Genomic DNA, 27,499 nt, shown 5'->3' on the forward strand with positions numbered 1-27,499 from the left:
AAAAAAAAAAAAAAAAATAGAAAATGTTCCATCTGGCTTCCAGGTAGAGTCATCACCTTTGTCATTAGGGTAGATGGCAGAGCCCGGCAGGGCCAGGAGGATCTCACAGACATATAGATGCCATCACTTATGAGGCCTCCAGCCCCTAAAGCACATTGATTGGAAGGAGAATGGGAAGTGGTGGGGCCCAGGAGGCCTCTTCAGGTTCTTCCTGGCCTAAGACTTGGGTTTCTTTGGAAGCAGAGCCCTTTGCAGGACGAGAACAAGGAAACTGCATCCCTGTGCTGACAACAGACCATCAGGAACCTTGGCCACCCTTAAAAAGTACCGGGAGGATTTCCAACAGTGTGTGAAGTTGTTAGAAATTCAGTGTGTGGGGACACAGGCAAAGAGAAATACCACGTCTCCATAGGTGGGGGTGCTGGGAGGCGCTCCCGTATTTCTTATGGAATTTGGGGGTTATAACCTCTCGCTCTCAGCATCCTGGAACCTATAATAATGATTAATGCTCCCCTTCTTGCTCTAGGTATGTACAGCATGCCCTCCGGCCACCAAGAACTGGTGTTTGCTAAAGATGACATGACAGTCCACTGGACACATCTCTTGTTGCTAAACCTTGTGCTGCATGTTGTTGTCTATACTGAGATCTTAACTCACTCAGATCCTGGAACTCATTCATTGAAACTTCTTCTCCTTCTCCATCCAAATGAGTGTTTTGTTGGGAAACCTAATCCACTCATACCAATCTGGAATTTGGAATATGCAGAAACATTTAGGATTTTGCAAGGGAGGAGACTGAGTTGCTGATTCTAATCCAGTCTCAAGTGATTCGGTCAACATAGATTATTCCTTTCCCAAGACAGATTGGGGCTGATGCTGCTGTTGATTCCTCATGGGGACCACGCCTGAAATCTTCACACTATGGACCTGGGAATCTCCTGGATCTTTTACCTCCTCCCATCCCATATTGCTTCTGGCCAGAAGCAGGTGTGTCCCCCCACCCCGAGATAAATTTCAAGAGGAAACAATAGCATCCTTCTCTCCTGAAATTTCGCCTGCTCTGTCGCTTGAACAGACATAAGCAATTGTGAGATTGCTCAATGCCGGGGGACATAGTCTCTGCCTCATTTTAAGGTGCCCATGTTTTAGCGGAAGGTGCTTTGGTATCTGTGACATTTTTGAACACAGCAATGGGTTTGAGTGGGCAAAGATGCTCTGTAAGGCAGGGTGGGGTCACTGAAGCCGTTTTAAAAAGAGGAAACAAAAGAAAACCTCTGGCATTTTAATATGTTAAATACGTACCCAATTATTAATTCTAAAGACTTCTACAAATCAACCTAGATGGAACTTTTTTCACCTTTTTCCTGCCTCTTTTCCCCTTCTCAGAAACATTTAGACCTACCCTATGGCAATAACTATTGGGAAGTCTCTGCCCTGTATATCAGGGTAGCACAAATAATTCAGCATAAAGCAGCCCAGTTGCTGTAGCTTGGCATTAGGATAAGTATATCTTAAGAAAGTTCTTATGCAGACTTGGCTTCAGGCAATAAAACGTCATAGACGTATAACTGTAGCAAGCGAAATTTCTAGGGAGCAAATTAAGCTGAAAAAATCTTCTAGAGACAGCTAGAAAGGAATTGTACACCACCCCAAAATAAGGCAAGTTATGCAGTAAATGTTTCATTTATTGGTCTTCTTCCATTACTATTAGGTTTAAAAGACATCTTGTCAATAAGAAAAGTATATTTATGGAGGACTGATGTCTTTCAGAAAGCTGTCCGTGTCACAGATGCCTACAGCAGTGGTCATCGCCTCACGAAAGCAGGTGATGAAACCCCGTACAGATGCGTGCATCTCCCCATGAACCCTTGGATCATCAGGTATTACTGTCACTTTATTACCCAGACCTGTTATTAGCTGAAGCAAGGTGATCAAGCTAGGCACTTCAGAAAAATGTCAGAACAGAAGAGTGTTCCTTAGGGTTTCAAGGGAAGAGGGTATGTGTCTTTCCAAGTCCCTTCACAGAGTCATTGGGGGGGGGCGGATAGAAGATGCCTGTGAACTGGGAGCTTTTGCCTAACCCTTCCTCTTGCTAAATTTGAAAACTCTTGGGTGTCCAATTTTTAACGTTCCTATGTTGGCTAAGGGAGTAGCTTTCCTCAAGGTCCAAATAAGGAACCATCACCCACGCAGAACAAAAAGCAAACAGAAAATCTCACAGTGGAATCAGGACTTTGGCTTCTAAACATTTCCCCATTTTATAGCTTCCTTATGTTTTCAGATTCTTTTTTTGGCTTCTCTCAGCACACTCCCGGCATAGATAAGTCCAACACAGCGGGTAACAGATCATCCATCTTGGAACCCAGATCTTTAAAGAAAAATCACACAGGAACACAAATACACACACCCACACATGTACATATCACTGTCAAGGGTAACTTAGTAGAACCTTGCCGAGGGATTGGGGGAGCTGGTTACGGTTGTCAACATGTATTCCCCACTTTGGGTAAATCTGACAGACTAGTCTTGTTTTTCTCAAATTCCAGAGTCAAGCTTTCAATATGGTTTGTTTTCTTTGCCGGTGTGCGTGAATCTCTGAGCCATAACTGGGGCGTCGGGTGAAATGATGGAGTCTTTGACTATTCACAGGCAATTTTTAAAAGTCCATTCCAACCATCTCATGCACCAGGTGAGACAAGGCGAAGGGGCCTCGGGAGACACTGCCTGTGGCCAGCCTATTTCTGCAGTCCCTGTCCGGCACATTCCTGTATTTCATTGGTCACTTAACGCTTCTCCATAGCTCCCCCATGGGGAATCAACACCCAAAAGGTGATTTGTGTAAACCGGAATCTCCTTTTCATGCTCATTGATAGGGATGAACAAGGAAGCACCCCTGGAAGAGGTAACCTACTCACTTAAGTTTTAAGGTATCAACATGAATCCAAAGAGAATGATTTAATCAAGGGAGGACTGAAGGAGAGGAGAAAACAGAAGAGACACAGCAGAGGGCAGTGGATGAAGAGGGCGAGGTGGAAGTCACGGAAGCTGAGGGACAGCTACTTACAGTTCAGGACCCGAACTGGTGCCAGGAATGGACTCCAAGGTGTGAGGGCCCAGCTTCTTTCTGCCCTTCCCCCACAGGATGCAGAGACCAAACTGGACTCCAAGGGATGAGGGCACAGCTCCCCCACCCAACCCACCCACCTCCCAACATGCAGAGCCCAAGGCAGCAAAATCTCTTGGCTCAGGCTAATGTCAGAACTGGTCTGGTTTCCTGTGTTTTTCAAATCTGTCATTTGGGCAGAACTCTTGGTCCTATAAACCAGGAGCCATCAGTATCCACAGAGAAAAGTTGCCTCAGCACTTGGACCCAAGTCAACTGTTGTTTAAAATTTCCCACCAAAGCTATAAATTACACATCCACATTGTGGGCCAACCTGCCTTTTTTCAAATAGTATTTAAGGTATTTTTCAATACCTTACTGCTTGGCAACTGAAGCTCCAATTCTGCCACCCCTCCCCCTCCTCAGTTCGGGCATCACCTGAGGGACCCCGAGAGCATCAGGGATGTGGCCCCTCTGAGATCTTGCTGGTCTGCTCAAGACTTTCTATGGCACCAAGCAACGAAATTAAATGTGGGACATGCACTATCATAGACCAACTTTTTAATCGCTTAATTAAATCAGAGATTTAAGGAAGGAAGGATTCAAAAGAGTTCCCTTTGGATGAGAAAAATAAGGATACACCAAAATGGGTAAAGTTACTCATCATCGGAAGAAAGCCCTTGATATTTACATATGATAAAGATGCAGGCCAGTATAGTAAAATCAATAAGAACAGTCTTTAAAATTTTAATTCGGTATATTCATGAGATTTTCTTATACAGGTAGTACTATAAAGGACATAGAAGACCTCATTATCCAACTTAATTCAGAGCAGAGTTAGATTTAAAAAAAAAAAAAAAAAAGCCAAAAAACTACCACACAGGACAAAGAAATTGCCGTAACACTGAGTTCCTATAAATGTGTTCCAGTTTAAGTAAATAAGCCCCTAAAATGTGCCTTAGGAGTCTACGCTGCGTATAGACAGACTCAGGCACATCAAGTATACAGGTGACAATTAGCAAGTGTATAAAGCTATGGTTATTTCGCTAAATGTGTAAATCTAAAGGCAACCAAGTACAAGACCTAAAAAAGGAAACTGTTAAATCCATTTGTACATGGATTTAACAGTGAAGCATTTCATTCTTCATATTTTTACTTGGTGTCTTGAAATAATCCCCTTTCTGTCTCCACTCTCCCTCTTAGACACTGCTCCCGCCTTATTTATTTATGAAGTCTGAAGGTTAGTCCTACCTGCTGAGACTAATTAGCCCTGTGCTTTGTATCCTATGCAATCCTGTCTGATTAAATGTACACATTTGTTTTACTTCTTTTCGGGCTCCTTCTCACTCTACTTCTGATATTCTGATTAATATTAAGGTTGGGAGTTACAGTGATTCTCCTCTGCCTCCCCCCCAACCCATTTTTATTTTGCCTGCATCTTATTCTTTAGTGTGCAAATGTGGTTGTGAATTTTTTCCAGTGCAGGGGAATTCATTGGCCTTGTCAATCTTGGTATCATTATTTTTAGTAGTCTTCTTTCTGAGACCTTAGCCTATAAAACAGTTTTGCTGAAACCCCAAACTCTCTAAATATTACATGGCAAATTTGCTTTCTTTTGGAAATCTCGGTGCTGATGGGCCAGCTGAAGTGCAGGTGAGCTTTTTCAGGAAAGGGTGGGATTACATTCTGGACTCTAGATTAATACGGCTCCTGAGAGGCAATTTGCTAAATCCTACTGATTTATTTCTTTTTTCTTTTTTTCTTTCTCATGTTGTAGTGTCCAGTCTACCTCTTACCACATATCTACAAAAATGAATCTTCTTGCTGTATCACCCAGCAACACTGTGTTTTGGGAGCCGGGACTTTCCTTTTTAACATAATCCCATTCCCCATTTTGTAGCAAATCAGTCTGCTCCTCCTCTAGTAACTAAAAGTCAACAAATACCTGCCTCAAGCCCCAGGTTTCCCATCTTCTCCCAGAGGTCTCCCAGCATTGGTTTGGTTAGCAATTTCCTGCCACAGCCACCTACGTCTTGATTATTTGGTCAGTCTTTAGGGGATTTCATTTCAGATCCCCTTCGAAAAAAAAACTGCAGCCCAACTGATCCCAGGGGCCCGGTGAACTTTCAGTTTTATTTTTCCCTGGCGGTGTTAACGCCCAAACTTTTCACCTCCAAAGTCGAAAAGGACTTTGACTCTAGCTCATATCCTACCAGCTCCAACGTCAGTTAAAAAAAAAAAACAACAACCCACTAAAATACCACTCTACATGTAAAATAATCCTATATTTTTTCCTTAAGGATACTTTTAATGTCTCTGACATTTAGTATTTGTTTTTTGGATAAAAAGTCATTTTGGCATATTTATCCTAGTGGGACTTAACATTTCATGAAGTGATTCACTACTGTACTAATAAACAAAAAAAGAAGGAGGGAGGCCTCATGGGTTAATAGTTTCTTTCATTGTAGATGACCAGGAACTTTGACCAGCTCCTTCACTTCTCCAAGCTCTCTGAAAGTGGCGGGTTGATTTTTCGTTTTGACCACCTCTGTCGCATGCCGCCCAAGGGTGGCTGATTCTTCTGCTGAATTAACCACCAAGCACCCCCCCCCCGCGCAAACCCCGCCCCCAGCCACCACTTTCTCACAATTCTACCCTTCCTTTTCCCTTCTCTTAAGACTTATTTCTAATATTTCTAAAGTGCACTTTTTCTGGGCCTCTCCCCATCCCCGCCCCCCAAGTGGGCTTTCCTTCCGCCTTCCTCGGCTCGGATTCCTGACTTGGTCGCCACCCCCTTCTCCTCCTCTCCCACCCCGCATTGTCTTTCTGAAACCGCCCCCTCCCGGAGCGAGTCCCTGCACCCTCGCCCAGAATCCCGGGCTCACACACACTCCGCGCAGGCCGCTCCCCCTGCACACTCCTCCCTCCGTCTCCCCCCTGCTTCCCCGCCCCTCTCCTCCTCCTTTCCCTCCTCCCTCTCCCGGCGCCCGAAAGGATCATTGTTAGCCGCCCCCGCCCCGCCCACCCGGGCTGTTTATTTATGCACACGTCACCGGGCCGGCCCCGCCCTCCGGCATCTCATTAAGGCAGTGTGTTCCTCTCGCCCTGTCAATAATCTCCGCTCCCAGACTACTCCGTTCCTCCGGATTTCGATCCCCCTTTTTCTATCTGTCAATCAGCGCCGCCTTTGAACTGAAAAGCTCTCAGTCTAACTTCAACTCACTCAAATCCGAGCGGCACGAGCACCTCCTGTATCTTCGGCTTCCCCCCCCTTTGCTCTTTATATCTGACTTCTTGTTGTTGTTGGTGTTTTTTTTTTTAACCCCCTTTTTTTATTTATTATTTTTTTGCACATTGATCGGATCCTTGGGAACGAGAGAAAAAAGAAACCCAAACTCACGCGTGCAGAAGATCTCCCCCCCCTCCCCTCCCCTCCTCCCTCTTTTCCCCTCCCCAGGAGAAAAAGACCCCCAAGCAGAAAAAAAAGTTCACCTTGGACTCGTCTTTTTCTTGCAATTTTTTTTCGGGGGGGCAAAACTTTTTGGGGGTGATTTTTTTTGGTTTTCTTCCTCCTTCATTTTTCTTCCAAAATTGCTGCTGGTGGGTGAAAAAAAATGCCGCAGCTGAACGGCGGTGGAGGGGATGACCTAGGCGCCAACGACGAACTGATTTCCTTCAAAGACGAGGGCGAACAGGAGGAGAAGAGCTCCGAAAACTCCTCGGCAGAGAGGGATTTAGCTGATGTCAAATCGTCTCTAGTCAATGAATCAGAAACGAATCAAAACAGCTCCTCCGATTCCGAGGTAGGAAAAGCCCCTCGGGCTGGTGGGGTTTTTTTTATCTGTTTCCTGGGCTTGGCAAATGTTGCTGAAAGGGGAGAAATCGGGGCTGGGGGCGGCGGCGGGGCCCGGCGGGCGGCGTGTGCGTGCGGTGCCACCATTGCAAAAACTTGTAACCCTGTTTTTTCTACCCCCCCACCCCGACCTCGCCGATTCTTTTTCTCCCCCTTCTCCCCGCTCTGCGTGGCGTTTGCCCCTCGCCCTCCCCACCTCCACCCCTCTGGGAAGGCGGAAAGACGGCCTCCGCCTCGCTCCGAAAGTTTCCGAGATAAATCCCGGGAAAGTTTGGAAGAAGGTGAGTACGCCCCGCGCGCCCCGCAGCCGCCCCCCGGGCCGGCCGCCCTTCCCGCGCGCCCCGGCCCCGCGCCCCGCTCGGCCCGGCCCCGCGCCGGCCCGACCGGGGCGCCCGGCCCCTCGGGGCACTTTCTAAAAAGTTTCTCCTCGCTCTCTCCCGCTCCGCGCGGCCGCCGCCGTCCCCTCGCCGCCCCGCCATGTTAGCGGCCAAGAGGCAAGATGGAGGGCTCTTTAAGGGGCCACCGTATCCCGGCTACCCCTTCATCATGATCCCCGACCTGACGAGCCCCTACCTCCCCAACGGATCGCTCTCGCCCACCGCCCGAACCGTAAGTGCCTCCGCGCCCGGCCCCCCGCCCGCTGCCCGCCCGCCCGCGCCGCCCGCCGGGCCCTGCATGCGGCCCCTGCCCTGCCCCCTCCCCGCCTCCCCCTCCCCGCCTCCTCTCCTTCCTCCCTCCCCTCCCCCGCTCGTGGCCCAGGCGGCCCGAAACTCTCCAAACTTTTCTGCCTTTTGTGGACTGGATTTGTTTGCACTTCGCCACGTTCTTGCTTTCAGTTTGCTGCCTCGTGATGTTGGGGAGACCTCTCTGTCCAAGCAGGGCTTTGTTGTGGGGGGGGTCCGAAGAACTTTTCTTTTGCGCTCTGGTTCCCCCTCCCCCTTTGGTGGCGGTGGTTGTTTCTTCACCCTGGGAAGATGACTGTGTGGCTCTTTCTTTGCTCTCTCTCCCTCTCTCTCCTTCTCTTCCTTCCCTCTTCTGTGGCGTCTTGGGCTTTCCCCGGTTAACCCCTTGGCTGCCGCTGCGGGCCCCGAGTGACTGTGCTGCGCCCGACGCGCGGGGTAGAGAGTGGGTTTCCTCCAGGCGTTGGACTTGAGAACTGGCGAGCGCGCAGAGCCGGGGGCCCTGGAGAGGCGTCTTGGCTTTCTCTTAACGGGCGGCTGTGTATTTAGCTTTCTAGTGTCGATCGCGGGCTCTCGGCCCTCCTTCCTCCTTCCACTGGAAGGTCACACTTCCCAGATTGGTCCCACCGCAAACTTGGGGGCTCTGAGGAGCCCTTTTCTTTGGCAACCCGCAGGGCCGCGAGCGCCCTGGGCGCCGTGGCGGGCTCGGCTGCCTGGTGCGCTGGCTGAGGGCTCTCCTGGGCCGCGCGGGGCAGCGGGGCAGAGCGGGGCGGGGAGGCCCCTGCAGCCCGGGTTCTGGGTTTGTGTGCAGCCGGATGGCCTCCTCGGAGCAGACTTGTGTATTTCTAAGGAATTTTGGCGCCTTGGGTTGTATGGCGGGGTCTGCGCTCGCCAGCTTCCGTGTAGGCCCTTCGTGGGCCCTGGGGGGGCCAGAGACCAGGGCGTTTGGGCTCAAGGAGGTTCAGGGGCCGAGGGAGGCGGGGCGCCTCGCCTTCCAGGGAGTGGGTCGCCAATCGCCGGCCAGCCAACTTTGGGGGCCCCAGGGCAGCGCGGGGTGCCGGGCTCCGGGGGCGCTTCCTGCAGCGTCCGTCCCGCGCCCCAACCCTGACATTTGTTAAGACGGCTCATCCCCTCCCCCACCGGCCTCTGCCCCCTGCCCTCACCCTGAACCCCCTCCTCCTCATCCCTCCCTCCCTCTTCTAAGAAGCCTGGATTACGAATCTCTGGACGCAAGACGCGTTTGTGCCCGGCTTCCCGGGATTGTCATTTTACACCTTCTCCGGTTTGGTCCCCATACCCCTTATTTACACACACGACTTTTGTTTTTTCTTTTTCGGTAACTCTAGATAGCAATTTGAAATAACGCACCCACTGTTCAGCAGCCGTGGATTCGGTGCTAATGGCCGAGGGCTTGCCGGACGGGAGTCGATCAGATCTACAAGTGTTTTTAAGCATTAAAATATTAACTATCAGGTTTGACTTGTTTTTTTGGGCCCTGGCAAAATGGCAAGGGCATACTAGACCGGTCATTTTTTATGGCTAGGGAAGAGAAATAATTATTCCCCCCCTGCACAGCGCCCAGGCGTGCTTGGGAAGCTGGGAGAGCGGTTCGGCCCGACCCCCTCCTGCAAGGCCAGCTCCACCAGGCTGCAGGGGCCGCGCTCTGGGCTTGCAGCTGTAGGGGAAGCACAGCCCGCTTACTTTGTATTTTTCTTGGGAGCTCGTGTGGCATCTTAAACGGGACCGTTGGGCTCAGAATCGCAGTATTCGCCTACCAATAAACCGGACCAAGCAACATTCCAAAGAATTCCAGAGAATTTCTGCCTCTCCTCCCCTCCCCCTTCCGATGGAAACCTCCCTGGTATTATTTTAAAATCCACTTAGCTATCTGAATATTGAGCTTTGATGGCTGGCTTGCCAGCTTTCTTGACTCCTTTTAAACTCCCTGTCTGATGCTGGCAATCTTGCCATCCCTTCTCAAACTTGAGCAGTTGTGTTGTGCTGTAATTAGCAAACAGGGAAATTGTTAAAGGCAAGTAAATGATTTCCCGGTGAGAAAAGGAAGGCTCCCAATGATCGGTCCCTTTTGTGGGCATTATAGGAATAGACGGCGTCTAGTTATTTTAATTGTGGACATAGCGGGTGGCCTGGTGCTGTGACATCAGCTTGAGTCTGAGAAGACATTTCTGAACTCAGTAGGCAGTTTTAGTATTTACATGTCAAACACCAGCAGACATCTTTGTGTACACTGCCCCTTCTTCCTTCCTCTCTGTTACCTGGGCTAGATTATGTGCTCCAAAATTAAAGTTATTTATTTAGGCTGGTCAGCAGAGCAGTGGAAATAAGGACGGTAGGCTGTTGTGTGTCACTCCTGACGTCTTCAATCAGAGGGCCAGCTTGCAATTCCAGATTTGATACAGCTGCGGGAGGAATGGAGGCATCTATGTAGCAAGATAGCGGGCTTCCCATGCTCTTCTGAAATTCTTAGTGCTTTACAGGGTGTGTTTTTAATGGCAAGGTGTGAAGACAAATTCGTTGTATGCTTTATTCTTTTCCCTTTGCTCCTTGGTCATGGTGATTTTTGCTACATTTTCTGTTACTTATGATGTACCTGTAAGCAGCTGCATCTTTAAAAGCAAACTCTCTGGAACCCTGATTTCTGCTTTTTAATTTAAGAATGTAAAGAATTAGAGAGTATCATTAAATCGGCTTATGATGAATAATACATTATCTCAAGAATAATGCTTTAATTGCTGAAGATGCCATAAAGCTTGATAGTAATAATTTTATTTTAAAACGACAAAGATTTCTGCATAATATTAATTTAGTCTTTGATACAGTAATAGGAATGGCTTTTAAAAAGACAGATTCAGATGCAAAAGTGCATTAAGGAGAGGTCTAGTTAAGTAGATGGGAAGTGTTAGAACTGCAAATATTAGAATTGTGGTAACATTTGTATACTAAAGATAAGACTACTGTAACCTATTAAAGTTGATTGGAAAAAGTAGTTTTATATTTCTTTTTCCGTCCTGGCAAAGGGGAAAGAGGAATACGGTGGTTGAAATTCCAGTTCGGTTTGAAATTTCTTTTTAAGGACTTGATTATTCGAGTCCTTGCATCTTCTCTTATCCAAAGTTATTTGCTTTTCAGCTGAGCTGTTTGCTACTAGGTTGAACAGATAAATAAGCTGCATCTTGAATTCATTTTTGAACTTGGAATCCAGCATTTAAAGGAAACTGAGAGGGGCCTATTCATTGGGGTTTTATTTAGCCGGGCAATTTCTCTTTTTGGTTTGTGAAAAATGGATGTTTTCTCCTCACTGAAACAACATAACCCTTTCTAATACAAAAGATGTAGACCTCGGAGTGTGAAGGGTTAATGGTGGTCCTTCCCAGTTGTCCTCCCACCCCCCCACCTCACCCCTGATTGTTTTGACAACACTTTTCAAAGTGTGACATTCCAAGCCCCTACATAACAATGTAATATTACTGTAATTACACAGGTCATTACATTTTAAATAGAGAACAATAAAATGCTTATCGCCCTGAAAAAGAACAGGTGTTCTTGCCCTTCTTTGGTATTTATGCTAATTGTTTTTCATCTCCTTCAGAAATATTTATGGCGAACATGTTTAGATTTCAATCTCAAAGCAACCATACTAATTCCATGCTAATCTTTATAGGTTAGGGTTTAATGTCTGCAGTATGGATTATAGGCTCAACATTCACCCAATAAGTCATATTGTAATGATTATAAATTAAATATGCCAGCGCTTTCCACTTTGTTGATATTGAAACTTTCTGAAACCCCAGAAACAAACTCAGGCATTTGAGAGCCTAACGAATGGGCTTATCTGGAAGATGTGTTTTTGGAAACTTTGACTGTTTCAGGGAAGGAGCTTTGACTGATGCCCTCCGTGTCTGCTTGAGGAGGAATGAGGAAAACAATCCTCGTTCTTGCTAGGAGTTGTTTTCACCTTGATTTTAATTTTACTGATAGGGATTTCATTTAGAGTCACTGCTGGAAGTTGGTCAGCTTTCTGTTTCTTAGCAAGCTGTGAAAAAGTTACCGGAAGGTTTCCGGGGGCTTTGCAGATCAAGAATGCTGTTCTGTTTGCAGTGCTGGATCGCTGCAGTTCTGCAAGGCATTAAAAAAAATATATTTGCTTTAGAAAACTAGCATTTTAATAGTTGCACCAAAGGCTGTGCTTTTAAAGATTACAGTAGAAGTCTTTCCAGGTTTTGAATGCCTCCTTACATCCCATGAGGTGCCCCTGGCTGTGTGCAGAAAGTGCCTAGATTTCTCGGTGGAGAAATCCTGGTGCAACTTCTCTTACACACGTGCAGTGGGTAAACTAGAAGGTATCTAAGAGGATTTTACATTTTGTCAGATGTTTCACAACAGACTCCCCCGAATTACATTAACAATGCACTGTAGAGAAAGGACAGCTGCACATTTTTGTGTGGACGCGTGTTTCTGGACCATGACTAAAACTCTGAGGACCTTTCCCCCAGCTGTCTGGAAGTTATGTGGAAGTTGGTTTATTGGCAGTTAAGTACGAGACAACCTGGATTTAGCAAATGCTCTCTCCTGCACAGGAAGTAGATGACATTATGTTGGGGGAAGGGAAATTTCAGGCAAGGAGTGATTTACTCTTTTTTGTTTGTTTGTTTTAAACGATGGAGTTGCCAAATAAAAAATAAGCACTTTCCAGGGAAGTAGGTGTAAGCTTTTTAGTCTTGCTGAGTAGTATTAGATAATATCTTTGACCGCATTTATAATTCTTTTGAGGTGACACATTTCAAAGTTGAGAAAAGGAGGCTGAACCAAATTCTTGAGGGTCTTTTTTCGAAGGTGTGTGTGTGTGTGATGTGGGCATCTGAGTTTCTTTTGGGAGTGAATATTGGCAACCATGTAAGTCAATCTTCAACTCTGACTTATAATTGAGCACATTTGTGAAGGAAATGGTTAATTTTACAACCAAAGGCAAACTTGCACCTCGACAGGTCTGCTGAAAGAAATGTGCCCCAGTCTTTTGCTGGCAAGCGTACCACCAGGTCATAAATCCACAGGCTTTATTTACGGCCCATAACACTTATGAATGTTAAGATATTTGACGCCACGTTGGCCTTATAATATTCAAGGTCCGCAGACATTGGCAGTAGCTCAAATTTCTCTCACTAATTATAAGCAATGAGATTGGGGGGGTATCCCAACGCAAATGCTGCCCTCCCTTCTCCACTGACCCCCACCTCTGCAATCTGAGTTTACTGAGACAGACACCACTCCTTTGGCAGCTGACTTGTACGTTTCCTCTAGGCTATTGTTATATACATTTATAAAGAGCACTTTCAGGGATGGAAATTCAGTGGGGGCCGTGCACAAATGCCTTTTTCAAAAGCAAAGTTGCTCTAGGTGTTTGCATCTTTCCCCTTTTCTCCCTTTTTCCTTTCTCTTTTCTTAATCCCCCCAACACCCCCACCTTTTTTTTTTTTTTTTTTTTTTTTGAGACTACATTGCCTATATTGTGCATTTTCTCCAAGAATACCTAAAGAAACCTAGTATGGGAGACGGTTATTTAATTTATATGTTCCCCTGAGCTGGAAGGGAAAATATACACATTACATAGTACACTAGTTAACGTGAGAGTTTTTTAAAAACGTGAAGAGAGGTGAAGAGAGTTATTGAAAGAATGCAATAGGTGAGGGGGAAAAAATCTAGGTTTACATCGGGGATAGGAGAGCTGCTTATTTGTGAAAAATGTGCTGGTATCTGGGGGAGGAGGCACAGAAAAGTAGCCAGAGGAGACAGAATAAATGCCTAAGAGAGATTAGAAAAGTATAATACAAGAGGACAAAGATTTGGGCTTGGGGGAATTGAAATTGGAGATTGGAAGTTTCCTTTTGGAGGGGCGTGGGAGGACCCTGGACTGAGCTATTAAAAAGGGATATTGCTTTGCTCAGCAAAGATGGGTTGCAGTCCCTTCATTACCCAGGGTGTTCTACCTAGCCACAGATGTGTTTCCTATCAGTTATGTGTAAGCATTTGGGGGTGGGGCATTATCTGTGGTGGAGACTGGAGTGTGGGAGAGAAGGCCGGTTGCCCTACTGATTTTAATTTATGTCTAAAAAATGGGCTGTTTCGGTGTATTACAAACCGACTGTGCGGTATAGTGGGGGAAGTGTGATTCAGAGCTGTTTGCCAGGCCACGAGAGATGATGGCTCTGTCATTTTGACTGGGTCCTTCCTTCCATCCAACCCAACTTAAAGACCCAGGCCGAAAGGTTTTCTTTTCTAATCAATGGCATGTAGAAACTTACTAGCCCTCAGGGATAGAAGCGAATCCCTAAACAGCTCATTACAAAGATGGGGCTGTGGGATCTTTGAACGGGTTATCAGCCGAGGTGTTCTTCGGTTTTCCCATGATAGGTTTTTCTTCCTTAGGCACATCTGATTTCGGGCTGGTAATTCGACCTGTTATATTTTATTCTTTTTGTCATGAAGTAGCCCAACCAGGCAGGTCTACGGAGGAAGGAATGGCCAGGAGTGGGATCAGCCCTGAAGGAGTTAAAATTGCTCCCTAAAGTTTGGCATCATGAAAATAAATTTGAGGCCTGGTAGGCATTAGCAGGGCACAGCACATTTACAGAGTTTAATTAGTACGCACTGTAATTGTTCATGGTCTGCCAGAAGAAGTAATGTTCAGGAAAAGTGGAGTCCCTCTCTTGCAGTCTTCAGCTTGAAACCGATAAATCACTTGCATATTTGTGTAGTGATTCAAATGGAGCTAAGACCTCTCCCATCCCAACATGTGGTAAATTGTAAAGTCAATGAATTGCAGATGTAGGCTACAGTGAGATTCTCTAAGAAAATGCAGAATGAATGGGAAAGAGTGATGGATGCTATAAATATTTACAGAGAAGATAACTAGATTCCTTCGTGCTGGGCCAATTATGATATACTAAAATATATTAGTAAAATGCTTAAAAAATTGAGAGGATTTGTGTGGGTCTTTGGGTGGGTTGGTTTGTTTCGGAAAGTGAAATAAAAGACACTGTGTTATCGTCATGTCAGTTTTATTAAGCCTGAATCACAATGGCATACCCAGGGAAGGACACATGAAACCCATATTAATGCAAATTAATTCGTTATGAGTTGCAGCACTGTGACTGCTAAGTGGAGTAATGATGGGGGCATCATTTTAAGAGTGTTAGTGTAGCACCTTTTAATGAAAAATGCTGTGTTAGGAACATGTCTCAGCACTTCAGCCCATGTGTTTTTATAGATGCTAGAAATATGTTTTGTACAAGAGCAAGAAACTTGATTCACTTTATTTTTTTCCCCCAAACAGTTTAAGAACTTTAATTATGTTTTGACGTTGAAAGAAAATCATCTAGTTTTTCTCAAAAATCAACCCAGAAATGCCTATCACCATAACCAAGTTCAACTTCACCTTTTTTTTTTTTTTTTCCCCAAGACTTTATACCACAAAGTGGAAAAACAATGAACGGAGCGTTTCCCCATAGACCTACAGATAAAACTTTCTTGAAGCGACTTTTCCCCCTTTTTTTCTTCTTAGAGAATTTTGGTCTCAGGCAATGTTGCAAGTCAATACTTCTTTCCCCAAATGTGAGTAGGTGGATCTGTATAGAAGCTGTAAAAGTTAATGATCGTTCTCTGACTCATAGCTGATGGTTTCAGGTTGAGGAAGAGAAAAATTAATGAGGGTAAATAGACATTTGATGGAACATTGAGACAGTAGGAGAGATTGTTCTTGTGTCTAAAGGCATGCATTTTGTTGCAGCAGAATTTCTGAGGGAGAATGCCAGGAAGTGAGAGGGGATGGCATCGTGAAGTTATTGTTTAGGGATGGTACAAATGTTCAGTGTCTAGATCTTTGCAGGAATGTTTAAGCTCAAGTACCAGGCAATGCTGGTTTTGCCTTTTCTCTTAAAGTCAGAGGCTGCCCCCCGCCTTAATACTTTTTATAAGGGCAGGCAGTCACCCAAAGTCCTGGTCAAAAGTTTATTTCCCATTAAATGTAAAAGGCTCTCAACACAGTGCTGGGGGTGCAGTGGATTAGGGGAAGCTGGGCTCATAATGGCCTGTGGTTGCTCAAATGACTAAATGACCTAAGGAAAGTTCTTAGGTATACTAAAAAAAGTATTTTGTTTCTTAACGTAATCACATGGAGATTAGATTTCAAGTGGCTCATGGTAGTAGCTATAGGGTAGAGAAGAAAGTCGACCAAAGAACACCTCCAAGGAAATGCTCCTTTTTTTTTTTTTTTTAAATCTGCATATATAAGAGAAAGCCAGGTGCTTCATAAAACGGAAAATAAAGTAAACATTCTACCTCTTCCCAATTTAGCAGGACAAGTAGACATCAAAAATGAATGTTCATCGTATTAGAAGTTAGCTTAGTGCTGGAAAAACCAACAGGATTTCAATTGTTTTAGTTGTCTTTGAAGAGGAGATTTCTGTGGTTGAAAAAACTGTTTCCCCTTCCATGTCTGGGTATCTATGATATTTTGTATGTGAAATGTCAAATTTAGAGCCCAGCAGTGATGAGAAATAAAATGAGGAATCTAGATGTGATAATAATAGTGGAAGGGGTTAATCTTAAAGTATTGGTCTTCGCATTGCTGAAGAATTTTGCAAGCCTGTGCTGTGAACCGCTGAGTCTTCATAGTTCTTCCTCTGGGCAAGTGAGGGCTGAAGCATTTGGGGGTGGTAGAATGGGGGATGGGCTTGGCCACTGATTTTTGTTGAGAGCTTCATGGGGAGGAGTGAAATGAAAAATACGTTGGAGTTCTCATCTGGTAACTCCCTGGGTACTTCAGGCAGGGAGGTGTCATTTTGAAGGTGTGGTGTACACCCAGGTGAGAGCAGCCACGTTTGCCGCATGAAGAAATGATGTGGCGTGGTCTTGGAGCACTCCAGGTGACTGGTGCAGGACAGTCCCAAGAGATGAGGCAGATGGGAACCTGGTTTATTTTGGAGACGGAGTTTTGCTTTTGTTGCTGAGGCTGGAGTGCAGTGGAGCGATCTTGGCTCACTGCAGCCTCCGCCTCCTGGGCTCAAGCAATTCTCCTGCCTCAGCCTCCCGAGTAGCTGGAATTACAGGCGCTGGCCACCTCGCCCAAGTAATTTTCTGTATTATTTTTATTATTTTTTTGAGACAGAGTCTCGCTGTTGTCACCCAGGCTGGAGTACAATGGCTCAATCTTGGCTCACTGCAACCTTTGCCTCCAGGGTTCCAGCAATTCTCCTGTCTCAGCCTCCCAAGTAGCTGAGATTACAGGCCCACACCACCACACCCTGCTAATTTTTTTTTTTTTTTTTGTATTTTTAGTAGAGATGGGTTTTCACCATCTTGGCCAGGCTGGTCTCAAACTCCTGGCCTCAGGTGATCCACCCGCATTGGCCTCCCAAACTGCTGGGATTACAGGCGTGAGCAGCCGCGCCCTGCCTGGGAACCTGGTTTTAAAAATCAGATATCTTAGTCATCTTGTCCTGGACTTCTCAATTTCCCCTCATATTTCAAAGCACAAATGGCCTACCATCTCATATTCTTCCTTCTAGCTTCTGGAGAGACAAATGATTGTTCCAGTTTAGAATGCCAGGGGTTTACTGAGTGTATTTTTTTAATCTGTGCCTTTAAAAAAATTAGACTATAATGAACAAGACAACTTTGTGTTTTACAAGGGAGGAAAAAGTGAAAGTATGCATTTTTTGGAAAAAAAAAAAAAAAAAAAAAAAAAAGTGTATTGGGAAAAGAGAGAGAGGGTGGGAACCCAAAGGAGAAACAGGAACATTTTAAGTCCTTGTTGCGGTGGCTGGAGAAAGTGTAGCTTAGAAATCTCTCCAGCACGATGGTTGCTGGCTAGGAGGGAAGATCTGACTTAGACACAGAATAAGCTGCGTGTGCTGGGTGTGTTTGTGAGCTGGGTGAGGTTTTCTGTGTCACTGGGCACCTGAGGGAAGTTACGTGGCTGGAGGGGGGAGTAGGGGGTGTTAGAATGTTGTGTCTGTGTGTGTGTGTGTGTGTGTGTATGTGTGAGTCAAATTAACTTTGTCCTATATATTGGTTTCTCTGCTAGAGTCTTAAGGAACTTGCACCTGCATTTTTCCTGTTTTAATTGCAGCCTTCTCTCTAGGTTGGTTGGTGTTATTTGGGTAATGATGAAGGCAAGGATTAAGAACGGAACTGGACAAGTGAAAATTGAATTTGGATTAACCACAGTTTCATTAATTTATTCATAAGATTGTGACTGTATTTTTTTTTTTCTGCAACATATCCTTAGTTATCAGGTGTCCATTCAATTTTAATTGACAATATAAGATTCCTGTGGTTACCCTGTGTGCGGATTGCCTAGGGGCTCTGCAGGGATTGTGGGAAGAAAAGCTCGGACAAGTTTCCATTAAGCTCTGAATCAGGCAATTGGAAAAGAAGAGAATAAAAGCAACTGAAAAGAGAGGGACACATTGTTAGTGTTGCCTACTCTGCTTGAAGGAGAACCCTCCTCTCAGACGAGAGCTACTTTCTGGCCAAGAATTCCAAACTCGCAGAGAAACCTGTCCCAGGCACAGAAGTTGTTTTAACGTGATGCAGAATTGTCACAGTAATTAGTGCAATCTCTGCTTACTGACTGGCGGTTTTTACAAAAAGGAGAGGGGGACAAAGAGTGCAAAGTCATCTTTGTTTTTCAGCAGGTCACTTTATTTTATTTACCTTTTTGAGACGGAGTCTCACTCTGTGACCCAGGTGGAGTGCAGTGACATGATCTTGGCTCATTGCAACCTTCACCGCCTGGGTCCAAGTGATTCTTCTGCCTCAGCCTCCTGAGTAGCTGGGACTACAGGCACCTGTCACCATACCTGGTTAATTTTTGCATTTTTAGTAGAGACAGGGTTTCACCATGTTGGCCAGGCTGGTCTCGAACTACTGACCTCAGGTGATCCACCTGCCTTAGCCTCCCAAAGTGCTAGGATGGCAGGTGTGAGCCACTACGCCCTGCCAGCACTTCACTTTAGATGCTGCCTATGAGTGTGTATGGAGGGCTGTGTGTGGGGGAAGGATCTTCTATTGTTTTAGGGCAGTGTGGTTTATTACTCTCCTTTGACAGGTATAGAGTTTTTTTCCCACGTACTTCATTGTGTCTCCTTTTAATTTTGATTAATATTCTGTTTGGGGCAAGCAGACTTACGGTATATCTACATATAAATATATATGTACTGTTTTCTGTTTGTTCATTTGGAACAGATAAAACGATCTCAGAACCCACTGCATCCTAAAATGGATATTTATAGACTTAGATCATGAACAACAGGGATTTAGACTATTTTTTTATTTGATTACTACCCTTGTGTTTATTTTGAGTTAGTTCAAAAGTTCTTATGTGATTTTTTTCCTCTTTATTTATTTTTTAAAACTGTGTGGGCTGAATTGTTTTTCTTCCATGGAGCAAGATACAAATTATCTGGATCTGATACTCACAGCCTAAATTACGCTTAGCACAGACGTGTTCTGGTTGTAGTAATAGCACCAGTAGTTTGTAGTTGTTACTATGCTACAGATCCATGTTTGGAGATGCAGTTGATTTGCTTGTTGCAAGGAGGGGAGTGGACATCCATTTCCTGGGTCATCTGATTCCTCATTATTTGTTCCTATATTGCAAGTCAAAATACATTTTCAGGCGGGGTACAGTGGCTCACGCCTGTAATCCCAACTATCCCTGTAATCATGAGGTCAAGAGATCAAGACCATCCTGGCCAACATGGTGAAACCCCGTCTCTACTAAAAATACAGAAATTAGCTGGGCGTGGTGGTGTGCACCTGTAGTCCCAGCTACTCGGGAGGCTGAGGCAGGAGAATCACTTGAACCTGGGAGGTGGAGGTTGCAGTGAGCTGAGATCACACCACTGCACTCCAGCCTGGCGACAGAGCGAGACTCGGTCTCAAAAAAAAAAAAAAAAAAAAAAGCATTTTCAGATAATTGTTGAGCTCTCTTTTAGTGATTATTGTATTGTTTACAAAATAAATCAGCAGATGGTGCTTGTTTTCCCAGTTGGTGGGATCCCAAGATTAACAAGTATTATTTGAGTGAACAGTCTTGCTATTCCTTTCTGTTTCCGGATACCTGCTTCTTTGATGGTTGGTCTCTAGGACTTCAGAGGGAAAGGCTGAGGACAGACTTAGCCCTTGCGGAGGGTCTGAGTCAATCGACTTACATACACTCAGTTGTCACCTAGTAGGTGGTCCTGTCTTAGAAAATTAGTGGCTTTTGGCAGTGTTTGGCCTCCTCTTTGGGGAAGTGTGGATTACTAGAGTGCAGGCGACAGAGATGGCCTGGGATGGACGCTTAGTCACCGTGAAAGAATGTATAAGGCATCGGGTGGCCCCTGAATTCTGTGTGACACATTTGTTTTCCCAGAAATAGAATTGCATTGGAGAGCCAGGGCCCAGTTATTAGAAATATGGGGTGGGGTGGTGCTTGTACTTGTTTCAGTCTTGTGGCTTCTCATAATCTTTTCTCTCATAATCCTTCCTCTCGCTTACATGTTGCAATTCTGATGACTTTTTGCAGCACACAGTTCATTTTTCCTCAGCATCCCGCTCAGCACACTGGCTTCCTTTATGTCTTAATGGGCATCTGTCTTTCCTTTTCATGTCATTGATTCTCACTCCCGGCCCCCGCCTTCCCTGTATGCTTATTGAATAGGTGCTTTTTTAAAAAACAAACAAAAAAACATAAAAAAAAACTGTACCCTAGATTGTTATGATCATCTTATCCATAGCAACAAATAAAAGTACACAGGTCTTGATTGAATGCCAAGGCTGCAGTTCAATGTAGGAAGGTTTGTCTGCTATTCATAAACTGCTTAAGATGTTTTCTTGTAGTTTGTGACATAAGCAGAACGCTTTGATTTGGTTTCTTTCTACAGCTCCATTTTCAGTCCGGCAGCACACATTACTCTGCGTACAAAACGATTGAACACCAGATTGCAGTTCAGGTAGGAAATGCAAGAGATTCTGAAGCTTGAATTTGTCAATATGTAGGTCTCTTGTGTGTTTTATTCTCTGCCCCTTCCCCCAACCGAGATGATGATGATGGTGACGATGGTGATGGTGATGACAGCGATGATGGTGATGGTGGTGATGGTGGTGGTGGTGGCGGTGGCGGTGGCGGTGGTGGTGGTGGTTAAATCACTGGGGGAGAAGGGGAGCAAAGGAGAGAGAAGCAGGAGAAATGCTGCTGAAGTGATTTAGAGATATGGAGTGAAGGAGAAGCGTGTGCTTATTGTTAAGAGTTTCTTGATCAGGCATAATGGGCCCACAGACCCCAGCTTGACTACTGTTTTTCTTTGCTTAGGGAGGGATCTTGAGTTGGGAATAGAACGGGCAGCACAACATAAACGGGAAGGCTTAAGGGGAGAGGTGGGAGAGGAGGCTGTGAGGCAGTCAGAGGGTTGCTTCTGGTGGATCAAAATCATGTGAAGGGGCGCTAAGAATATCACTTTGGACCTGATCATCCTGAAATGTTGATTTCTCTTGGACCTGTTGATATACGACACTAAATGTGCTGGAGGGGAAAGGCGACAGATCCCAGCTTCTGATGAGTGTCCTGTTTCCTGCTCACATAGTACTTCCATTCTCTTAAATCCAAAGGCTAAACAAATCATGGACTAATATAGACTCGGAGCTGAACTGATGCCAGCAGAATGCAGTAGAGGAGGGAGAACGACTAATACGATTTTCGTCTGTCTGCCTGGCCTTGCTGGGATGGATGTACCTCATGGTGTAACCAGTGGTACCAAAACTTCTTGAGTGTTCTGGCTTAACCCTTTGAAGGGATTCTCTTGAAACCTTTTGCTGTAGTGTGAAACCCTGGCTGGAGGGCCTTCTTTTTCTTGCAAGTCGATGTTGGTTTGTTAGGTCATTTGCATTATTCCATGACTTCTTTTCTGGTGGAGAGCTCTTGCAGAATGTGTGTGTGTGTGTGTGTGTGTGTGTGGGTGTGGGTGTGGGTGTGTGTGGTCTTAGGGAGCTGCAGCCACAATGTGTCTTTGTAGGGCTCTCATTTCAGATCTGCGTCTTCCTTGATAAGCCTTCCAGATAACTGTTTGCCCCAGGTAAACGGAATTATTCCACCAGTGAAAAGCATGAGTCAGCAGACATTTTTGTTGCATTCCTACTGTCTCTGTACTCATTTTCAGGCCACAGCAACTATTTTAAAAATATTTGAGGCCGGGCGCGGTGGCTCACGCCTGTAATTCCAGCACTTGGGGAAGCTGAGGCGGGCAGATCACTTGAGGTCAGGAGTTTGAGACCAACCTGGCCAACATGGTGAAACCCCATCTCTACTAAAAATACAAAAATTAGCCCAGCGTGGTGGTGGGTACATGTAATCTCAGCTACTCAGGAGGCTGAGGCAGGAGAATCGCTTGAGCCTGGGAGGCAGAGGTTGTAGTGAGCCAAGATTGTGTCACTGCACTCCAGCCTGGGAGACAAGAGTGAGACCCTGTCTAAAAAAAAAAAATTGATTACTTCTGCAGTTGTGCTGCAGTTGACCTTCTTGTGTGTGTCTTCTTTTGGGGAAAAGCGTGACTCTTGATTTTGCCCCTCTCTACCCCTAAGTGTTTCCAGGACTGCTGTGTCTTTAACTTGAGGCTGCAATTGTTCCTTTAGGCATGCTGCCTGTTGGTCCCTCCTTCTTCCTTTTGATGGACAGCATAGTGAGTCTTGCTCCCAGAAAGTGCTTTAGATGCAGGACTTGGTTAGAGAACAAGCCCAAATCCTAACTCTTGGTGAATGGGTGGATGTATAACTCTTGGTGAATGGCTGGATGTATAACTCTTGGTGAATGGGTGGATGTACAATGTCCGGAGGCCTCCTGCATCTCGGGGAGTGCTGGAAAATCCTGTTGCCTGGGGTGTGGGAATTGTTGACGTTGAATAGGATAGTGATTCTTATCTTGGTGTGGAAAGGCTGGCTGGGGCCATGTCACTGGGAGACTAGCCCGGACCAGCCCAGCTGTTGTATCTTTACACCCGTTGCTGAAGTGCCCCTTGTTAGACCGAGCAGTTCGTCTTTCTCCAAACCACCTGGCACAGTGCAGGCCATGTGAAGCGCTTTCTCAGGAGGAAGATGGAGTAAATTACAGAGCTCATTGTTTTGGAGGACTGAAACCATTACTATTCCTCCATGAACAGGTAGTATTGTTCTCCTCCGCTTCTATTTGCTAAGGCTTGATGCCCATGTGGGCAAACAGAGAGACATTTTATTAGAGACCCAGCTCCATGCTTTTGCAGTATTCATTCTCCCTCAGTCTCTGCTAGACCCGCACAAGGCCAAGCTACATGGCAGCTAGCTGTAATTTTAGTTTGATCATTAGAAGATGAATGGCAAAAAACAAAACCGAAGAAGCAAAGGGAAAAGAAGGGGAAAGCTTAGACAAAATGCAATTGTTCCCATAGTGCATTGGGAGCTCATAATCGTTTTGCTGTGGTGCAGTGTAGAGCAGACATGCTCCTCTCACTCTGTTCCCCAACTTAAGGCTAAATGCAATGTGATGGTCAGGGCAGAATTATTGTCCCTGGAAACTTAAGACTGTTTAACCTTAATAAATACCAGATTTCAATAGGCGCTGAGCCTGTTGCTCTCCTAAGCTCCATCCTGAAATAACCTAGAGTAGTATGACCCTGTGCACCACAGGAGACTCACACTCTTTCCCCTTCCCATGCCTCCTGTAATCTCAGGACTCAGCCAAGCTCACCGTTTGTATGAATGGCCTTGAATGATTCTATAGACACGTCACATTCTTATGAAAGGTTTGGACACAATAGCAGTTTCTATGTTTAGCGCTTTCCTACTTTGGACAGCCTCCTAGCTCCTCTTGGTTTTGAAAAGACAAGAGCAACTCAGATGGCCACGTTCTCCCAAAATGGATAACACAAATAAAACTAGAATGAAAATTAAAAGGTCTTTTAGAAAAGACCCTGTTTTAAAGTTCCATTGACTTTTTAACTGTTTTATTGAAGTATAATTTACATATAACAGAGTACACAGATCTCTAGTGGAGAGGTAGATGAAGTTTTCCATATGTGAACATCCATGAAACCATCACTCAGATCAATATAGAGAGTGAGGTTGGGACACCTTTATTGTCAAGGGCCAGATAGTAAATATTTTGGGCTTTCTGAGCCATTGAGTCTCTGTTGCAACTACATTTGACCCTTGAATGACACAGCATGAGTTTGAACCACATCAGTCCACTTAGACGTGGATTTTCTTCTGCCTCTGAGACAGCAAGACCAACCCCTTCTCTTCCTCGTCTTCCTGGTCAGGCGACTTATCCCAAAGATGGCCAGGATGAAGACCTTTATGATGATCCACTTCCACTTAATGAATAGTAACTATTTTATCCTTATGATTTCTTAATAACATTTTCTTTTCTCCAGCTTACTTTATTATAAGAACACTGCATATAATATATACATGAATTATATATGAATTGACTTTATCGGTCAGGCTTCTAGTCAACAGTAGGCTATTAAGTTTTTGGGTAGTCAAAAGTTATCCTCAGTCTTTCTTTTTTTTGTTGTTTTTTTTGAAACGGAGTCTCGCTCTGACACCCAGACTGGAGTGCAGTGGCACAATCTCGGCTCACTGCAGCCTTTGCCTCCTGGGCTCAAGTAAGTCTCCTACCTCAGCCCCCCCCACCCCCTCCCCTGCCACAAGTAGCTGGAAATATAGGCACATGCCACCACGCCCTGCTAATTTAATTTTTGAATTTTTAGTAGAGATGGGCGTTCACTGTGTTAGCCATGATGGTCTTGATCTCCTGACCTTGTCATCCACCTGCCTCGGCCTTCCAAAGTGTTGGGATTACAGGTGCGAGCCATCACACTGGGACTATACTCGGGTTTTCAACTGTGTGGGGTTCGGTGTCCCTGGTCTGGGCGTTGTTCAGGGATCAGCTGTACTCAGTGCTATTGTGGTTTGTAAGCAGTCAATAACAAACCCAAAGGAATATACCTATACCTATACATATATCTATGTATATATCGTTGTGTCTCAATAAAACTTTATTTAGAAAAAACAGGCAGTGGCTGGATTTGGCCCCACAGGCTATAGTTTGCTAACTTTGGATAAAGAACTCCCCAGAAGTCTCCCTTGTTTCCCCCTCTTTCCAATTATTTGACTTCTTCCTCTTTCCCCTGCCCCCACTGAGAAGTCTCATCATCTGTTAATTTTATTTATTACTGTGGGTTAGTTTTGCCTGTTTTCAGGTTTCATGTAAATGGAATCTTACAGAATGTACTGTTTCGTGTCTGGCTGCACTCAGCATATGTCTGTGAGTTTCATCCATGTTATTGTGGGTAGCAATGGTTTGCGCTTTTTCATGGCCAAGTAGTATTCCACCAGTGAATATGCTTCAGTGCATGCATCCTTTCTGTGTTGTTGGATATTTCGATTGCTTCCAGGTTTTTGCTATTATGAATAAAGTTCTAATAACATTCTCACACAGATTTTTGGGGAAGTATATATTTCCATTTCTGTTCATATACCCAGGAGTAGACTTGGAAAGGCATGAGGTAAATGTGTGTTTAGCTTTGCACTGACCTTCTGAGAGATACCTATGCTGGATTTGCGTGTTATCATTGCAACAAGCGTAGTAGTTGATAGGTATGTGAGTGATACATTTGGGGGTGAGCAGTAAGTTTATCTAGGTGTGATCAGAGGCCAATTGCCCAAGCTCCGGTGCAGGTTCCTTCATGCAGTGGTTTGGCCTTTGGCCCCAGCTCCTAGGAACTCCTCCCACTGTCTCCATTAACCTGGGAGGAGGACTAGCAGGCTGAATTCCAGAGGTGGACCCACATTGCAGATGTGTATAAACAGAACTGTCTCCCAGGAATGCCCTGCAGGTGATTGTAGATAATGTTGAGGCATCCCTGTTGCCTTCCTGAAGAAAGCCCTTCCAACACTCCTACTCTCAGCATTGTTCCAACCCCAGGAGCACTGTTGTAAGGAAGGTCAAGACCCACAGAAGATGTTTCGCTTGGTTTTCGGAAGGGCTACTTCTGAACCAATTAAGCCTTTGTTTTAAGAGTGTTTTGGCCAAAGGTTGATGTTTTAACACCAAGTCAGATGTGATTTAGGAAAAACTTCCACACGCAGCAAAAACAAACTGTGTAGACCTTTCTTGGTTGTTTTTCTTTTTAGATGTGAAGTGGTTTGTGTGTGTGTGTGTGTGTGTGTGTGTGCGCGCGCGTGCGCGTTTGCACGCTTGTGCATGCACACAAAGACAACTAGGAGAGGATCCAGAAGAAATGGACCATTTTATTTGTTTACACAGCTGAGTAGTGGAGATTGTGCACTGGGGGTTACTTTCCCTCTTCTTCTTCTTCTTGCAAGTTCCCATCTGAGCTTTACCAAAGCATAACCTTCTGCTTGGTCTTAGAACTCCTCCACCATGATTCAGTAAGGCCACCAGGACCCTCTTCCAGGGATTGGGTGCTTTTTGGAGCCAAGGAGAGAAGAATCCTAACTGGAGAGCATCCTTACCCCATGTTGGCCACTTTTTCCTGGATGTGAACTGAATGCTCAGTCTTGTCTGTGCCTTAAAATTGTTAAGATTCCTGGAATGCTGTGACACAGAGTCTATGTCTGTGCCCGAGAAGAGCCTTCATGCTGTGATGAGCATGGTTGGAAATTAGTACCAGTGGACTGGCCCAGCATTGAAGAATGAGGTGGCAGCGTTTACAGAGGGTGGCAGCTTCTAATGGGGGTCTCTTGTGTTCTGGGCCTGTCCTCTCACCCATCCATCCATCACAAGTTCCCTGGCCTTTGAGTTTTCTTGAGGATTTGCTCTCTTGGCTGAACAGCAGATCCAGGCCACGTGAAGAACTCCCAGAAACAAGTTCAGTCTTTGGTACAGTCACTTCCTCACGTTTCTTTTAGAGATGTAGCAGACTCAGGCTGTGACATTTCATGAATGAAGAATGAGACACACACACACACACACACACACACACACACACACACACATCATTTCACTAGTGTAGCTTGATGAAACCCATGGATGCCAGGTAACTTGTTCAAGAGGTTCATTGACTTGCTATGGTGATGAGTTTTAGCCTGATTAGCTAAGTTAAGTCCATACCTCAGAAGAATGTTCATTCATGAAAAATACTTGCATCTACTGTGTGCCAGGCCATTGGAGAATTCATCAGTGAGCAAAACAGACAAAAATCCCTTGCTCTCATCAAGCTTCAATTCTAGTGATACTTTAAATACTGACTTATAAACACCCCATTTCCACACTGAGTTAGGTTTCCAGTGCAGTCCAGGAGTTAGATTTTCTTTTTCTTTTATTTTTTTTGAGACAGAGCCTTGCCCTGTTGCCCAGGTTTGAGTGCAGTGGCACCATTTCAGCTCACTGCAACCTCCACCTCCTGGGCTCAAGCGATTCTCCTGCCTCAGCCTCCTGAGTAGCTGGGATTACAGGCATGTGCCAAGACACCTGGCTAATTTTTGTATTTTTAGTAGAGATGGGGTTTCACCATATTGGCCAGGCTGGTCTCGAATTCCTGACCTCAGGTGATCCACTTGCCTTGGCCCCCCAAAGTGCTGGAATTACAGGTGTAAGCCACCATGCCCGGCCAGGAGTTACCTTTTTTTTTTGAGATGAAATGTTGCTCTGTCAGTCTGGAGTGCAGTGGTGTGATCATAGCTCACTGGAACCTTGACCATACCGGTCTGGAGTGCAGTGGTGCAATCTCAGCTCACTGCAACCCCCACCTTCTGAGTTCTGAAGCCATTCTTCTGCCTCAGCCTCCTGAGTAGCTGAGACTGCAG

The 27,499-nt window shown here is 45.3% G+C and overlaps 1 protein-coding gene and 2 long non-coding RNA genes across 46 annotated transcripts in view; 2 read left to right on the top strand and 1 right to left on the bottom strand.

Moving 5' to 3' along the window:
* Positions 1-4,493: 4,493 nt before the first annotated feature.
* LOC116553937 lies at positions 4,494-5,368 on the top strand. Its single transcript, XR_004269972.1, has 2 exons — positions 4,494-4,756; positions 4,881-5,368. It is a non-coding gene; the product is annotated as an uncharacterized LOC116553937 (long non-coding RNA).
* Positions 5,369-6,150: 782 nt separating this feature from the next.
* TCF7L2 (transcription factor 7 like 2) overlaps positions 6,151-27,499 on the top strand; it is a 214,092-nt gene continuing 192,743 nt past the window's right edge. For 13 of the 44 annotated variants that reach the window (XM_032281642.1, XM_032281644.1, XM_032281625.1 and 10 more), the window contains exons 1-4: positions 6,153-6,906; positions 7,171-7,237; positions 7,441-7,565; positions 20,584-20,652. In XM_032281642.1, coding sequence (XP_032137533.1) covers positions 6,718-6,906; positions 7,171-7,237; positions 7,441-7,565; positions 20,584-20,652 — 450 coding nt within the window. In that variant the 5' untranslated portion in view covers positions 6,153-6,717. Of the gene's footprint in view, positions 6,907-7,170; positions 7,238-7,440; positions 7,566-20,583; positions 20,653-27,499 lie in introns of all 44 variants that reach the window. The other 31 variants (XR_004269975.1, XM_032281639.1, XM_032281637.1 and 28 more) reach the window with 12 other exon arrangements.
* Positions 6,655-8,749, bottom strand: LOC116553943. The gene is made up of 2 exons (XR_004269977.1): positions 7,737-8,749; positions 6,655-6,970 (listed from the first exon to the last, which is right to left on the bottom strand). It is a non-coding gene; the product is annotated as an uncharacterized LOC116553943 (long non-coding RNA).

This window comes from Sapajus apella, unplaced genomic scaffold, assembly GCF_009761245.1.
Source record: "Sapajus apella isolate SASKATOON/1434 unplaced genomic scaffold, GSC_monkey_1.0 scaffold13, whole genome shotgun sequence".
Lineage (NCBI taxonomy): Eukaryota > Metazoa > Chordata > Mammalia > Primates > Cebidae > Sapajus > Sapajus apella.